The sequence below is a fragment of the Panthera onca genome, chromosome C2, assembly GCF_046562875.1.
Source record: "Panthera onca isolate mPanOnc1 chromosome C2, mPanOnc1 haplotype 2, whole genome shotgun sequence".
NCBI lineage: Eukaryota > Metazoa > Chordata > Mammalia > Carnivora > Felidae > Panthera > Panthera onca.
This window is the reverse complement of record NC_138347.1, coordinates 311,961-327,245: the sequence shown is the minus strand read 5'-3', so window position 1 is coordinate 327,245 and position 15,285 is coordinate 311,961. Positions and strand designations below refer to the sequence as shown.

Sequence of the window (15,285 nt, the reverse complement as noted above, 5' to 3'; positions counted from 1 at the left end):
GATCTCTGGACTATGACAGAAGGCATGAGTTAACATCGCAAACAGGCAAAACTGTATATTTGTTCCACACGTTCCACAGTCTGGGGGCCAACATCAGTTGTCAGACATTTGAGTAAATGAGTAATTGAGAGAGATGATTCTTGTTGTTCTAAGCCACTAAGTGTGTAGTAATTTGTCATGCAGCACTAGGTACACCATCATGCCAGCAGCCATCCCTTCAGCAAGTTTACAGCCGGTTGTCGTGCAGGTGCTAAATCCCCTATCTTAGAAGATTGCTGAAAAGTCAGTAAACTCTTCTACCCAGTTTTACGTTGCAGCTCCCTTTTGATTTCTGCAAGGGTCATGCTGAAGAATTCAACCGCTCATCAAGCACACATAATGTGGCCCCCAACAAATGTTCCCAGGCCCTGGCAGTTCACGTTGGCTTGGCTGGGTCTTACAGCTTGTTATGGGTTGAATTGTATCCCCACCTCCTCCCTGAAAACCGGTTGAAGTACTGACCCCCAGCACCTGTGAATGTGGCCTTATTTGGAAGTGGGGTCTCCGCAGATGATCAAGTTAAGATGAATTCATTCAGGGTGGGCTCTAATTCAGTTTGACTGGTGTCCTTATAGGCAAGGGGGAATTTGGACACATAAACAGACACACACGTAGGGGGAAAGCTATGAACGTGAAGGCGGAGATTGGCATGATGCACCTACAAGCCAAGGAACACCAAACATAGCCAGAAAGCCCTCAGAAGCTTGGAAGGAGGAATGACAGCTTCTCACAGCTCACAGCTCTCAGAAGGAACCAACCATGCTGTCATCTTTTTTTTTTTTAAGTTTATTTTTTTTTAGTAATCTCTAACCCCAATGTGGGGCTTGAACTCATGACCCCCTAGGACAAGAGTCACATGCTTTTCTGCCTGAGCCAGCCAGGTGCCCCCCTGCTGTCATCTTGTTCTGACTTCTGGCCTCCAGAATTGTAAGACAGTCCATTCCTGGCAAGCCATCCTGTTTGTGTGTCTTTGTTACTGCAGCCCTAGCAAACTGCACCGTTCTTTTGAGGGGGAGGGAAATAGAATTCCATTTCCATCTCGTGTTTCCAGCTAATATGCCAAAAGATAACCATAATTATATGCCTAGTGTCCAGTAGGTGAGGGGAAGGAATGTTAGGTTAACAGGGAAAGGTAAGCCATGTGGGCAGGCTCCAAAGGTTCAAGGTAGTCTGGGGAGTGAAAACCTTTGAGGGTATCTACCCAGATATCAAATACCTCCAACCCCAGCTTTTCCCAACCAAGTCCCCAAATTCAGCATAACATAACTGCCTTGGCTGGGTGTTTACCATCTTTGAGGTATTAATTCCTTGGCCTGGTCTGTATCTTTTTTTTTTTTTTTTTCAACGTTTGTTTATTTTTGAGAAAGAGCAAGTGGGGGAAGGGCAGAGAGACGGAGAGAATCCCAAGCAGGCTCTGCGTTGTCAGAGCAGAGCCCTACATGGGGCTCGGACTCATGAACCAAACCGTGAGATCATAACCTGAGCCAAAATCAAGAGTCGGACGCTTAACCAACTGAGCCCCCCAGGTGCCCCGGAACCCGGTCTCTATCATCTCAGTGTAGGAGATGGTTTCTTTATATGCGACCAAAGAGAGCTCCATGGCTTTCAGCGGTCTGTTGTTTTTCTTAAGAGCATCTATAAGGAGAGGCCGTCCGGTTCCATTGTCCTTCCTTACAGCGACTATAATGTGAAAGGCTTAATACGTCACCCACTTAGTGCTCCATTTTCACTGGTTCACACTCTCACTTCAAAGCTGGCGAAACATCAACGATCACCCCACAGGGGCTGTGAGTGCTCCACCCACCGCAAGGGGTGAGTGATGCCACCCATCTCCTCATGTGCTACTCCTCGTACCAACTGTTGCAGGACGGCTTCTCCACAAGCGGATGCTAGATGGAGTTTGGGTGCAAGATATTTATCTGGTCTCAACACCTGTGAGAGGAAGGGGAGGAAGTAGGGCTGGGCAGAGGAAGCAGAAGTGTCCGAAGGCCAGTCTGGTGTGTTCTGGAACTGAACTGGTACTGCTCACAGAGGTGTCCTGTGTTGGGCCCAGGTGGCCAGATCTTTACAGTCTTGCTTCACTCATTCAGTCCCCAGATGTGGACGGCTCCAGGAAGGATATGACCTTAGGCAAGGTGGAGCCCCATAGCCTGCATTCACATCCACTACAGTCCACCCTTGCGCAGCGCAGATTCACTTCCCTGTATGTATTGGGGGAACAGCTCCTTCAGGACTCCTGTGGGTCTCTCAGTTCAGCTCCAGCGAGCCCCCAGGTTCCTAATGTTTTGTTGTTCCCCTGTACCTGTCCTCCCACTTCCTACGGTCACTTCACGGTCTGAAATGGCTGCTGGAGCTCATTCCTGGTCAATAATATACCTTCTACAGCTGTTTTGAAAAGTAAATGAGTTAATACATACAAAGCCCTGGGGGAAATGTCTGGCTCACAAGGGGGCCCATGTAAATATCTGCTACTCTGAGAGCAGGAACGCAAAGCCAGGGCATTCAAAGTGTGCAGAGGCTGTCCCAGCAAGGCTACTGGGAATCGGTGAAAAGCTCCAACAGTGAAGCTGAAGGGACCGCTTACAGGGCCTGCAGGGTCACACAAACTGACTGGCTGCTCTCATCCCAGTGGGCAGTGCCTGGGCAGCCGCCTGGGCCCAGACCCCAAACTCGGAGGAGAGTCCCTGCCTGAGGTCTGAGACTCCAGCCCAGGAAGGAAGCCACCGCGGAATCCAGCAGGTGCTAGACGGACTCAGGCAGCGACCTGAGCCCAGGTGACAATCTCGTCTGCGACCTCTTCCAATGAGACCCCGCAGTGCCCTCGCTGCATCCTCGGGGCCAATGGGGGCGAGTCTTCGGTGTTGCTGGGCGGGCCGGGGACGCCAAACCGCGCCCGCGACCTGCCGCGCAAGCGCACTCTCCCTCCCGCCCTTCTCGCCGCGCACGCGCACTCCATGTAGGGCTTGCCAGGCGGCCGGGAGCGCGCGGGGTGGCCGTGGATCCCGTGCTCGCGCCCGCGCCCGCGCCCGTGCTCGCGCCCGCGCCGGTGCGCAGCCGCTCGGGCCGCGCCCCTGCCCCGCCGCCTCAGCTCCCCGCCGGGCCGATGCGGGACGCGGGGCTGAGGGGAGCGAGGTAGGCTTCGCCTGCGCCGCCACCACCCGGCCCTGGCCCGGCCGGGAACGCGGCCCCAGCCCCCCCCACCCCGGGCGCGATCCGGCCTGGTCATCCGCGGGGCGCGGCCAAGCGGGCCATGGCTGACCGCGGGTGTGCGCTGGAGGCGGTGCCGCTGCCCGCCGAGGTGCGGGAGAGCCTGGCGGAGCTGGAGCTGGAGCTGTCGGAAGGTGAGCGGCCCTGCCCCCGGCCCTCACCCGGGACCCCCGACACTGGCCCGGATCCCTCCTTACCCTCACCCCTGACCCCGGGACCTCTGCCCTGCCCTCACCTCGGACCCCGAGACCCCTAACCCCGGACCCTCCGCCCTTCCCTCACCTCGCACCCCGGGACCCCAGACTCCAGCCCGGATCCCGCCCGGCCCTCACTCCGGACCCCGAGACCCCCGCCCTGCCCTCACCTCAGACCCCGGGACCCCAGTCCCCAGCCCGGATCCCGTCCTGCCCTCACCCCGAGCCCCGAGACCCCTGCCCTTCCCTCACCTCGGACCCCGACACCCCCGCCCTGCCCTCACCTCGGACCCCGGGACCCCAGTCCCCAGCCCGGATCCCGTCCGGCCCTCACCTCGGACCCCGGGACCCTGGCCAGCATCCCGCCCTGCCCTCACGCCCCCACCCCCCCGCCCCGGGACCCCTTCCCAGCCCGGACTCCGGCACCCCCGCCCTGCCTTCACCCTGGGACCCCAGACCCCGGCCCGATTCCCTCCCGGCTCTCACCCGGGACCCCGAGACCCCCGCCCTGCCCTCACCTCGGATCCCGGGACCCCAGACTCCAGCCCGGATTCCGCGAGCCCTCACCACGGACCCCGGGAGCCCCTCCCTGCCCTCACCCCAGGACCCCAAGACCCCGACCTAGATCCTGCCTGGCCCTCATCTCGGATCCTGGGGTCCCCTCCCAGCCCTCATCCGGAGATCGGATCCCCCCTTCCTCTGCCCCCAGCCTTTGGGTTTCCGGCGGGTCGCTGTGCCCTGCTGTTTGCGTGGTTTGGCCTAAAGCACGTGAGTCTCGACGGGAATGACCGTTTTTTGTTTTTTGTTTTTTTTTGTCTGTCCAAGCAGTAGGCGGTGTGTGTCCGAGGTTTAGGCTGCAGGTCTGAGCTTCCTGAGGGTGGCTGTACCCGGGCAGCTGCTGCTGGCGTGGAGTGTGGACCCGTGAGCCCAACTCCAGCCTTGTGTGTCAGTTTCCTCCGCTGTAGAGCGGGCTTAGAACAGCGCCTGACTCTCCGGATTGTTCCGGCTAAAATAACATATGCCAAGTTGCCCCATTTTCGGAATTTTTAAAAATTAAAAAAAAAAAAAAAGTTCAATAAATGTTTGTTAAAAATAGACTGGAGTGATTCCCCCTCAGAGGTGGGTGGCTTTCCCCGTCTAGACGTTACCTCGTGCCCAAGACTTGTGTCCTGATGTTCTGTTTGGATTCATCGCGGGAAGAGCAAGTTTTTGCCCAGTATCAGGGCAGCCTTGCAGCCTTTGAAGAAAAGCATCTATATAACTGTTTTCAAAACTTAAATGCATTTTCGGTTTTTACAAGTCATTTTTTCCGTAGTCCAGTTATTCTTACTTTAAGTTTCAGGTTGATATGTTTGGCTCAGGTTGGGGTAGGGAAGTTTTGAAACAACCATCTAATAAATAAGTATGGACTTGCTTGGACTAACTCATTTAATCCCCACTGACCTCAGAGTGGTAGGTGGTTATCTTTCTTTTACAGATAATATGGCATCTACCTGCAACTGTTGTGAATTCGACGTTGAAATTTTTTAAGGCTCTATGATATGTGACACTTTTTTTTTTTTTTTTTACTGGAAGTGCAATAAGAAGTGGGTGGATTTGAGGGTGCTTTGTGATTAGATGCTCTTGAGAAGTCTGAAAAGCTTGAATCAGGAATGGTTCTGACAGGAAGTACTGTCCTGAATTTGTTACAGCTCTTCATCAGGGGAAAATCGTGTAGATGCAGTTTAGGCTTTACATATTTCAGATGTTTTTGCAGATCACTCCTAATTTCTTCTCCAGTGGATTTGTCATTCCCTCAATTCTTGTTTTGTGGTTGTGTGTTTGAGTGCTTTCTAGGGAGTTGACAGACGAGATTGGATCCTCAAGAATTTGGTAATTTGTATGATAGTGCAAGTACTTCAATCAAAAAGTGCCTTTTGTCTGTTGAATGTGTTTCTGCTGTCGTCATTTCAGACCTGTGTGGATGACGGATAGATAAGTAAGGGTATAATATTATATGTAAGTGGAGAGGAACCTGGAAACATAGCTGAAGCTGAGGAAGGTGGGGAACAGAGCGTTCAAAAGAAAGAATGGAGTGAAGCAGCAGCCGGGGAGGCGGGAGCCCTGGCTTGTGTCCCAGCTTCTAGACTGGCTTGACACCTTTCTTCTGGCCCAAATAGGTCAGTGATTATTCGGGCACAGTCATGCTTGGCCCTGCTCCCGGGGTGTTTCCATACCTTTGATGCTGGCTTTTTCAGTTTGTGTTGTGATTGTTGTTGACACAGGGCCTCCCTGTTGGACTTGGAGATGCTTTGTGATAGGGACTGCATCTTAGGCAGACTTTTGGCGTCTTCACACGGTGGCTGGCATCTGGTAAGTGTGCGTGAACCTCCATCGAATAATAACAGCCATGAACTTGGGTTTGGTCAGCTGTAGAAGGGGTGAACACCAGCCTTACTGACATCCTATAGTTCTTGTAAAGTTCCATACGGCATACACGAACATGCTTTGACACTGGGAAGGTGTTTTATTTATATAATTACAGGAAGGTAATATTAATGAAATACAGTCCTAAAGCAGCCCAAGTTAGTTTCATTGTTGTCACTGTTAACTTTTGATCAAGTAGAAGGAGGACGCGGACCTCTCTTTGTCCTGTACCTCCCTGCCCCCCATTGTGTGGGGGGATAAACTTCTCATTCACAAGAAAGTAATGTCAAAATAGGATGACTTCACAGTGCGCACATTTGTCTGAATGAGAACTTGCTTAAACCTAGACTTGACACCGTGCTAGGCAGGTCAGGGGACAGAGGAGCTTCACGGACAAAAGGCTGCCTCTGTGGAGACAGGTGGTGCTAGATACCTGGATAATCTGGAAAATCCTGCACAACTTCCCCTTGGCCTGTACACCCGTGACTGGTTGAAAGTATGCCCCTGCCTTTATTCATCTTCATTGGATTCTCGTCATTGGCCATTGTAGTTGGGATTGGCTGTTAGGGAAGGTTCTGGTCTTAGAACGCACTGATTTTTTTTCCCCATAGGGCAGATTTGTGACTTTCCGTTATGGATTCCCAAGAGGGAAATAAGGCACAACTGTGGTCTTGCTCCCTAACTTTCCTGGCTGTTGCACCCGTGTTATGCTTTCCTTAAAATTAAGATGTGGGTGAAAGGTGGAGCTCCACAGAACCCCACCCGCTCTTCTTAGACGCCCTACCCTGCCCCCACCCCTGCCACAAACACATAGAATTCACACTTGTGGCTCCTCAAAGCATATGAAAATGTCCATGGATGAAAATGAGGTTATTAAAAGTGTGACTTTAAAAGAGAGTTAATTCCCAAACACTTGTGCTTTACCTATTATAGTGTCAGATTGCCTCCTGTATACCTCCCAACTGATTTGGTACCACCTAGTGTCTTGGGGCTATTGCTGCCCAGCTGCTCTAAACACATGGATGGTGGTGTGAAGTTTGTGCTTTGTTTTAGTGGCCTGCGGTGGCTTAGAATGGAAGTTCCTACATAATAGACTACATTTGCTCCACTCCCGTTTCTTTATTCTGGTTAACGGGTCTATTTCAAAGCTTTAACTCTAGTCTGGTTCTTGTTTTATTGCATTCTGTCAATGCAGGGGCCGCAGCCTGGATGCAGGCAAGTGAAAAAGGGGGAAGCTCTGTGTGTGCAGAGGAAGGGACTTCTTCACAAAGCTGTTTTCCTCTTTAAATGTCTTTAATGTCTATAATTTGTGATATAATTCTTCATTTTCAAATGGTAGCCTGACCTTGCCTTTATGTCAGTAAACATGTGTTGTGCTTTGTAAATATTTTGTGGTGTATTAAAGTTCTCATGTCCAAATTCTTTTCACCCATCAAAGCCCAACCCAAATGCCTTCTTATTTGGAGCCTTTCTTGATCATCTCTCATGTGGCTACTTTCTTGCAACTCTCATCGCACTTGCTCCCACTTTTGGAATTCTTGCCACTTTTTGTTTTTTGTATTTGTTATTTGTACATTCAGTGATTGTTGAGTGCCCGCTGGACACTAGCTAATGTTTCAGCTGTCAGAGGTCAGGGTTAGCTCTGTTTCTTCATGGATCAGCTTTGCACACGGTTATATTAAAAAGTCGTGCAGAGGGGCGCCTGGGTGGCTTGGTCGGTTAAGCGTCCGACTTCGGCTCAGGTCATGATCTCACGGTCCGTGAGTTCCAGCCCCGCGTCAAGCTCTGTGCTGACAGCTCAGAGCCTGGAGCCTGTTTCAGATTCTGTGTCTCCCTCTCTCTGTGACCCTCCCCCGTTCATGCTCTGTCTCTCTCTGTCTCAAAAATAAATAAACGTTTAAAAAAAAAATTAAAAAAAAAAAAAAAAAAAAAAAGTCGTGCAGATACAGGTGGCAGAGAAGTGAAGCGGTTCCAAGGAAATGTAGGATAGAGTGAGTGAATGAGTGTGTGTGTGTGTGTGTGTGTGTGTGTGTGCACGCGTGCACATGCGCATGCAACCCCCCCTCCACACCTCTCTAGCAGTGTTCTCTGCTATCCATTTCCTAGGTTTCCTTTCAGAAGTAATCTGCTGGTGCTTCCTAAACAGTGGTTCACTGACCTCTGGGGGTCTCTGAGGCCCTTTCTGGGGACCTGTGAGGGAAGACTTTTCATAATAACTTGTCATAATAACACGAAGATGTCATGGCTGTTTTCTCTGTGTTTGTATTGATAGACAAGCGATGCTGGTACCTTAGCACCAATTGAGGCCAGGGCCCCCAATCATACTGACATCGTTGCTTTCTTCACCAACTCCCCAGTTTGACTTAAACATAGCCTTCCTTTTACTGATGAAGCAATAAAAATTAATTTTCTTAAATCTCAACCCTTGAATACTTGTCTTTTTAAGAGTCTGTGTAAGGAAATGAGAGGTGCCACACAGAGAGGTACAGGGCCTGTTTTGAGGAATAGCGGTTGTGTATTTTGAGTTACAAAATGAGCTAATGACTTGTCGCAGAATGCTATTTTTGCTTCAAAAAGTGGGTTGTAGATAGACTGTAGTTATTGAGACTTGGATAGTTGATGGACATTTTCTAGAACGTAAATGAAAGAGAACAGCTGTCAGAATTTGTGGTCAATGGTACTATTTGTGCTTTTGAACAAAAATTTAAATTTTATAAAACTTATCTGTACCATGAGCATGACAACTTCCTATTACATTAAATACTTTTTGATGAGATCAGTGGCAGTATTAGTGTATTTGATATTATAATGAAGTGTGTCAACATTAGGAAGGTCTACATAATTCTGTGAACCAGTATTTTCTTTTTTCAATGTTTATTTATTTTTGAGAGAGCGCAAGCGGGGTAGGGGTAGAGAGAGGGGGATAAAGGATCCAAAGCAGGCTCTGTGCTGACAGGCTGATGGCAACAAGCCCGATGTGGGGCTTGGATTCATGAACCGTGAGATCATGACCTGCACCAAAGTCGCTCAACTGACTGAGCCACCCAGGAGCCCTGTGAACCAGTGTTTTCTAAATATCAAGGTATCATGTTACAAATTTGTGCATGGGTAAAAGATACAACCATTGGGTTGTAATGTAACAGTAGGAAAAGTTCTGAAAAGTTCATTGATACGGTTTTAGACTCAACATTGCAACTATTCAGTGGGAAGCTACCTACCACTTGCCTGGTTTTGGTGGTGTGGTATCATAGAAGAATGTCCACAATGATCTCAAAAGGCTACTGAAACACCTTTCCCTTTTCCAACATATATGTGTGTGTGAGGCGGGATCTGACTTCAAATGAAGCCACATGTTGCAATAAGATTGAATGTTGATTCTGATAAGAGAATCTATCCAACTGTTTTCTATAAAGCCAGGTACTAAAGGGGTTTGTAAAAGTAAAACAATACCTGTACTCACTGAATGTTTTTGGCTTTGGAAATCTACTACTTTTTATTAAAAATATGTTTATGTTAGGGGCGCCTGGGTGGCTCATTCGGTTGGGTGTCCGACTTCGGCTCAGGTCACGATCTCGCACTCCGTGGGTTCGAGCCCCGCGTCGGGCTCTGTGCTGACAGCTCAGAGCCTGGAGCCTGTTTCAGATTCTGTGTCTCCCTCTCTCTCTGACCCTCCCCCGTTCATGCTTTGTCTCTCCCTGTCTCAAAAATAAATAAACGTTAAAAAAAAAAATTAAAAAAAAATATGTTTATGTTAACATAGCTTATTATAAAAAATTTCAGTGAATTAAATATTTTAACATTTTTACCATTTTAATTTCTAATATGGTAAACGTTGATCAGTATAACACATACAAACAAAAACTCTCCGGAGTCCTCAGTAATTTTTAAGAGCGTGAAGGGGTCCTGAGCCTAAAACCTTTGAGCAGTGCCAGTCCGTGCAACTCTAACAGAGTTTTTAAGGAAATACTAGATGCCGTTATCTTTTTCTTTATACTTTTTGTAACATATTTTTTAGCTCTTTCCTGGTGTAAGAAGGACTTCTGGTTGTATATGTAAAGTCAGTCAGATCTTTCAATTCATAAAGCATGTTTGAAAATCTCTAAAAATAATACTTAAAAATTTTTTACTGTAAAAATGATAGCTTGTATGATTCAGGAATATTTCCTTTAGAATTTTTTTCTATTTGTAGTGAATCATTCTAGCACAGTTGTCTGTTTACAATTTTTTTTTCTTGGGGCGCCTGGGTGGCTCAGTCGGTTGGGTGTCCGACTTCGGCTCAGGTCATGGTCTTATTTATGGCTTGTGGGTTCGAGCCCCGTGTCAGGCTCTGTGCTGATAGCTTAGAGCCTGGAGCCTGCTTTGGATTGTGTGTCTCCCTCTCTCTCTGCCCCTTCCCTGCTTGCACTCTGTCCTTCTGTCTCTCTGTCTCTCTCAAAAATAAATAAACATTAAAAATATATATACATGTATAAATTTTCTTCTTAGAGAATTTTGATTTATAAATTTTTAAAAGAATATCAATACTATGATTTCAGTTTAAAAAATTTTTTTTTTTTTTAACATTTATTCATCTTTGAGAGACAGAGTATGAGTGGGGGAGGGGCAGAGAGCGAGGGAGACGCAGAATCTGAAGCAGGCTCTAGGCTCTGAGCTGTCAGCACAGAGCCCGATGCGGGACTCGAATCACTGACTGTGAGATCATGACCTGAGGCCGAAGTTGGACGCTTAACCAACTGAGCCACCCAGGCGCCCCTGATTTCAGTTTTAATATTCTAAAACTTTGCACATTTCATTGCCAACTATTCTGTACTGTTGAATTCCTGCCTTTGTTTTAGGACTTAAATTTAAACTTCACTTTCTCTTTGAAGTTCTGCCTTCCTCTAAGAAACACCACCCACCCTTCTCCAGTTAGGTGCCTACTCTTCTGTGTCCCCGTAGCACTCATTGTGTCCCTGTCGTAGGATTTATCACACTGTTGTATTTGTTTGCTTGTTTTTCTTTGCTACGTCATAGGGAACACTTCAAGAGGAGGTTTTGGTCTGATCATCTTTATGTCCTCAGTACCTAGCATATTTTAGGCGTTTTAACGAATGATTATTTAATTAATAAAAGGGCAAAAACTACACATGGTATTTTTTTTCAGTTTTATTTAATTTTTTATTTTAATTTTTTATTTTAAGTAGGCTCCATACCCAATGTAGAGCTAGAACTCAAGACCCTGAGATCAAGAGTTGCATGCTCCACTGATGAAGCCAATCAGGCACCCCATTTTCAGTTTTGTTTTGTTTCACAGTTTTGTTTTTTTTTTTTTTTTTTGGAGAGAGGGCACACACGTGTCAGTGGGGGAGGCGCAGAGGGAGAGAGAGAGAGAGAGAGAGAGAGAGAGAGAAAGAGAGAGAGAGAGAGAGAGAGAGAGAGAGAGAGAGAGAGAATCTTAAGCAGGCTCCACACCCAGCATGGAGCCCAATGGGGCCTCAGTTTTATGGCTGTGAGGTCATGACCTGAACCAAAACCAAGAGTCAGATGCTCAACTGACTGTGCCACCCAGGCACCATCCTATTTTTTATTTTATTTTATTTTATTTTATTTTATTTTATTTTAATGTTTATTTTTAAGAGAGAGAGAGACAGCGTGAGATGGGGAGGGACCGAGAGAGAGGGAGACACAGAATCTGAAGCAGGCTCTAGGCTGTGAGCTGTCAGCACAGAGCCTGATGCGGGGCTCGAGCTCAGGGACCTCGAGATCATGACCTGAGCTGAGGTTGATGCTTAACTAACTGAGCCACCCAGTCACCCCCTCCTATTTTCAATTTGAAATCAAGAATCATCTGTGGTTGACTGAATACTTAGCTTTTTGTCAATAGTTTTTCAAATTCAGTGAAGCCATCCATCAGCAGGACAGACCTGTGCCTCAGGGAGCCATCGAACCAGAATTTGGTCTTTGTTGCCTAAACTACCAGGAAGAAACTACCAGTGGAGTCCCTGCTGATGTGAGGCTCAAGTCTCCAGTGTGATCTAGTAGGTTGTTCTGAGCCCCACAGTGGCTGTATCCACCTATGGCCTCACCTCTGGGTTGTGGGTCCACACCAGCTTCACGCTGAGCCCCACTTCCCTTGCGGGAATACAAAAGCAGACCCCTTCCTGGAAGCCCGAGGCTTCTGCTGGGGACTTTGGCTCCAGGATTCCACACTGGCCTGAAACTTGCTTAGAGCTGTGTGGAGTCTAAGACTTTTTCCACCCACTCTGCCTTCCTTTCCTCCCCCCTCTGCAAGGGATCACCTGCATCTTGTCAGACAACTTTCTGGCCTCCTCCGGCTCCCTCCTTCACCTGCACTTCCCACGTAAATCGCTTGCATGTCTCTTGCATGTCTATCCTGTCTTAGCATCTGCTTCTCAGAGGCCCTAAACTGCCATCGGGGCTCTCTGGTCTAGACCCAGGTTGAAAGGCTGATTTATCATCTGCTGGTGTTGGTTTGCGTGTCTATCTCCCTTATCAATGGTCTGCACTCCGAGACTGTACCTGTCACATAGTTGTTGGTCAGTGTGTATTGAATTGGATTGCTCACTCTTCTCAGGACCCTCTTGCCTGTGGCTGATTCTGGTTTAGTGGTCCTTCACGATACTTCATGAGAGCTGGGGCCGAACCTGCCTTGCTGTCCTCTGTGTCCCTGGCACCAGAGCCGCTGCCATGTCATCCATGTCCACTGACCTACATAAATCCAGGCTCTGCTGTAAAGAAAGCCAACGACTGGGACTTGGGGATGTGGTTTTAGACCAGTGGTCAGAAAACACCTCTGGGCAGGTGCCTCCACGTGACTGGGGAGGGAGCATCCCAACCAGTTGGGCGATGAGAAGGTGGGCGGCTTGAAGGAGATAGGCCTGAAAGGCCGCCTGAGCCTAGGCCCCCTGAGCCTAGGCCAAGCCTGGGGATCTACTGGTTTCTACTTTAAGTGTGATGAGTGGCCCCTGGAGCTTCTGCTGCTTTGACGGTTTATGTCCTTGAAGACTCCCCAGCTGTGGTGTCAGGAATGGACCGCAGGGAGGCAAGAGTGAGCTGGGTTCAGGTCACTTAGGAGGCAGGCGCTGCTGCGTGAGAAATGGCAGCCGTCGTGGGGCGAGAAGCCACTGGGCCCGAAGGAGAAATGGAAGGAATTGGCTGACGGGCGCCGGTGGGGAAGGCGGCAAGGAGTCAAGACGTGAGTACTGGGCTTCGGTTTGAGGTGCTGCCCGCACTCACGGTGGCGAGATGGGGAAGAGAGAGAAGGGTGACTGGATTTGAGGGAAAACGCACTTGTTCATTGATTCAAGGAAGAACTGGTCAGAATGCGCTCACCATGACAACAGTGACGCCAGCTGGTTGCCTTGTTTCGCTGTTTCAAGATGACTCTGAGGAATGCATTCACTACTGCGGACAGGACACGTTCATTAAATGCTTCATTCATGTGACAGGTACTGAGAGGACCACAAATTTGGTATGCTGATGCTAGAGCCCCTTCCCTGTTAGTTCTATGGGGGTTTGTGCCTGACCTATTCCTGACTACTAATTAAGAGCTGGTTCTATTGAAGATTGACCAGTGGTGCTGAAAACCCACCTCCCTCGCGTGACTCTAGCATTGGAGCACTTACTGTAAGGAGGTTCTTCCAGAGAATGTTGTCCCAAGTGTCTGCCCCGCTCAGTCGTCACAAGGACCTTGAAGAGAATGGCATTGCCATCCTGCTCAGTGCTGGCTGGGTCTGGAGTGGGACCCTTTCTTGGGTCCTTTCTTGGGACCCGGCTGCCTGTGCCTTTCTCACACGAGGTACTTGTTGGCAGCCTCGAGGACAGCCTTCTTGGGGAGGGCCACCTGGCCTTGCTCCCCAGGGCAGGCCTTCTGCTGAGGTATGGGGCATGTGGGGTCTGGGTCGTGCTCTGTGAGGAGCTGCTATTGGTCATTTAGCTCCTTCTCTCTTTAGACCTTTAGTCTCACAAAGTGGGGTAAATATGCCTCCAGGACTTAGAAGTTTGAAAAGAGACTGGAGTGGGGGCCCTGGTCTGTGCGAATGAAGAGTCTCTGCCTGGTGAAATGTCCCCATGGAAATATGAGCCTTGGGGAGCAGTGTCACACCGTGCCTCATAGTTGGCACCCACATTTCATGTGGTGTGTCCCCAGTGAATGTTAGCCAGCATGTTGCTGCCGTGCCCATCTCATCATCAGGGTCTAGGTTGAGCGGTCCATTGTTTTAGTTAAAAAGTAAGAAAACAGTTGTAATTTTTGAAAATACATTTTTATTTCATCTTTTAATGTGTTGTTTTGCCTGATGTGATATGCAACATTTATTTAAAATAAAAACAGGGACGCCTGGGTGGCTTAGTCGGTTGAGCATCCAACTTCGGCTCAGGTCATGAGCTCACGGTGCATGGATTTGCACCCTGCATTGGGCTCTGTGCTGACGGCTCAGAGTCTGGAGCCTGCTTCAGATTCTGTGTCTCCTTCTCTCTCTGCCCCTCCCCCACTTGCACTCTGTCTCTTTCTGTCTCTCAAAAATGAATGTTAAAAAAATAATAATAAAGTAAGAACGAATTCATACCAAGTATTTGGTTACTGTACCATGACCTACCTGGAGAAAGGGTAGGAACAAAGTAAGATTAAGTTACTTTATTCTGCTCTGCTAGTAAATCTTTTTTTTTCAGTTTATTTATTATGAGAGAGGGAGGGAGAGAGGGTGCACATGTGAGTGGGGAAGGGGCAGAGAGAAAGAGAAAGAGAGAGAGAGAGAGAGAGAGCGCGCGCAAGAGCAGGGGAGGGGCAGAGAGAGGAGAGGGAGAATCCCAAGCAGGCTCCACACTGTCAGCTGAAAGCCTAATGTGGGGCTCAGTCTCGCAAACCATGAGATCGTGACCTAAACCTAGATCAAGAGTTGGGCGCTCAATCGACCGAGCCACCCTGGCATCCCTGCTAGTAAACCCTTTAAAAGTAATTCTCACCGGGACGCCTGGCCGGTTCAGTTAGTCGAGCATGCTACTCTTAATCTTAATGAGTTTGAGCCCCATGTTGGGTGTACAGATTACTAAAAAAAAAAAAATAATAGGGGCATCTGAGTGACTCACTTAGTTGAGCTTTAGACTCTTAATTTTGGCTCAGGTCACGATCCTAGGGTCTTAGTATCAAGCCCCGCATTGGGCTCTGTCTGAGCATAGGGCCTGCTGGGGATTCTTTCTCTCACTGCCCCTCTCCCCTGCTCACACTCTCTCTCTCTTTCTCAAGTAATAATAATAATAATAATAATAATAATAATAAAAACTAATTCTTGCTATAGCATTTTGTTTGCAATGAAGTTGCTTCTGAGTAAGAATAACATAATCTTTGTGGGTCAGTCTTTGTAGAAAAGATTATGTAACATTTCTGATATTGCCCTTGTATATTAAAAAGACTAGGAAATTATATGCTACACAGCAAAGA

At 48.4% G+C, this 15,285-nt stretch overlaps 1 protein-coding gene across 6 annotated transcripts in view; it reads left to right on the top strand.

Moving 5' to 3' along the window:
- Window positions 1–3,020: 3,020 nt before the first annotated feature.
- DIP2A (DIP2 acetate--CoA ligase A) overlaps window positions 3,021–15,285 on the top strand; it is a 119,034-nt gene continuing 106,769 nt past the window's right edge. For 4 of the 6 annotated variants that reach the window (XM_060640683.3, XM_060640681.3, XM_060640687.3 and 1 more), the window contains exon 1: window positions 3,021–3,380. In XM_060640683.3, the coding sequence (XP_060496666.2) occupies window positions 3,290–3,380 (91 nt within the window). In that variant the 5' untranslated portion in view covers window positions 3,021–3,289. The remainder of the gene's footprint in view (window positions 3,381–15,285) is intronic. The other 2 variants (XM_060640682.3, XM_060640684.3) reach the window with 2 other exon arrangements.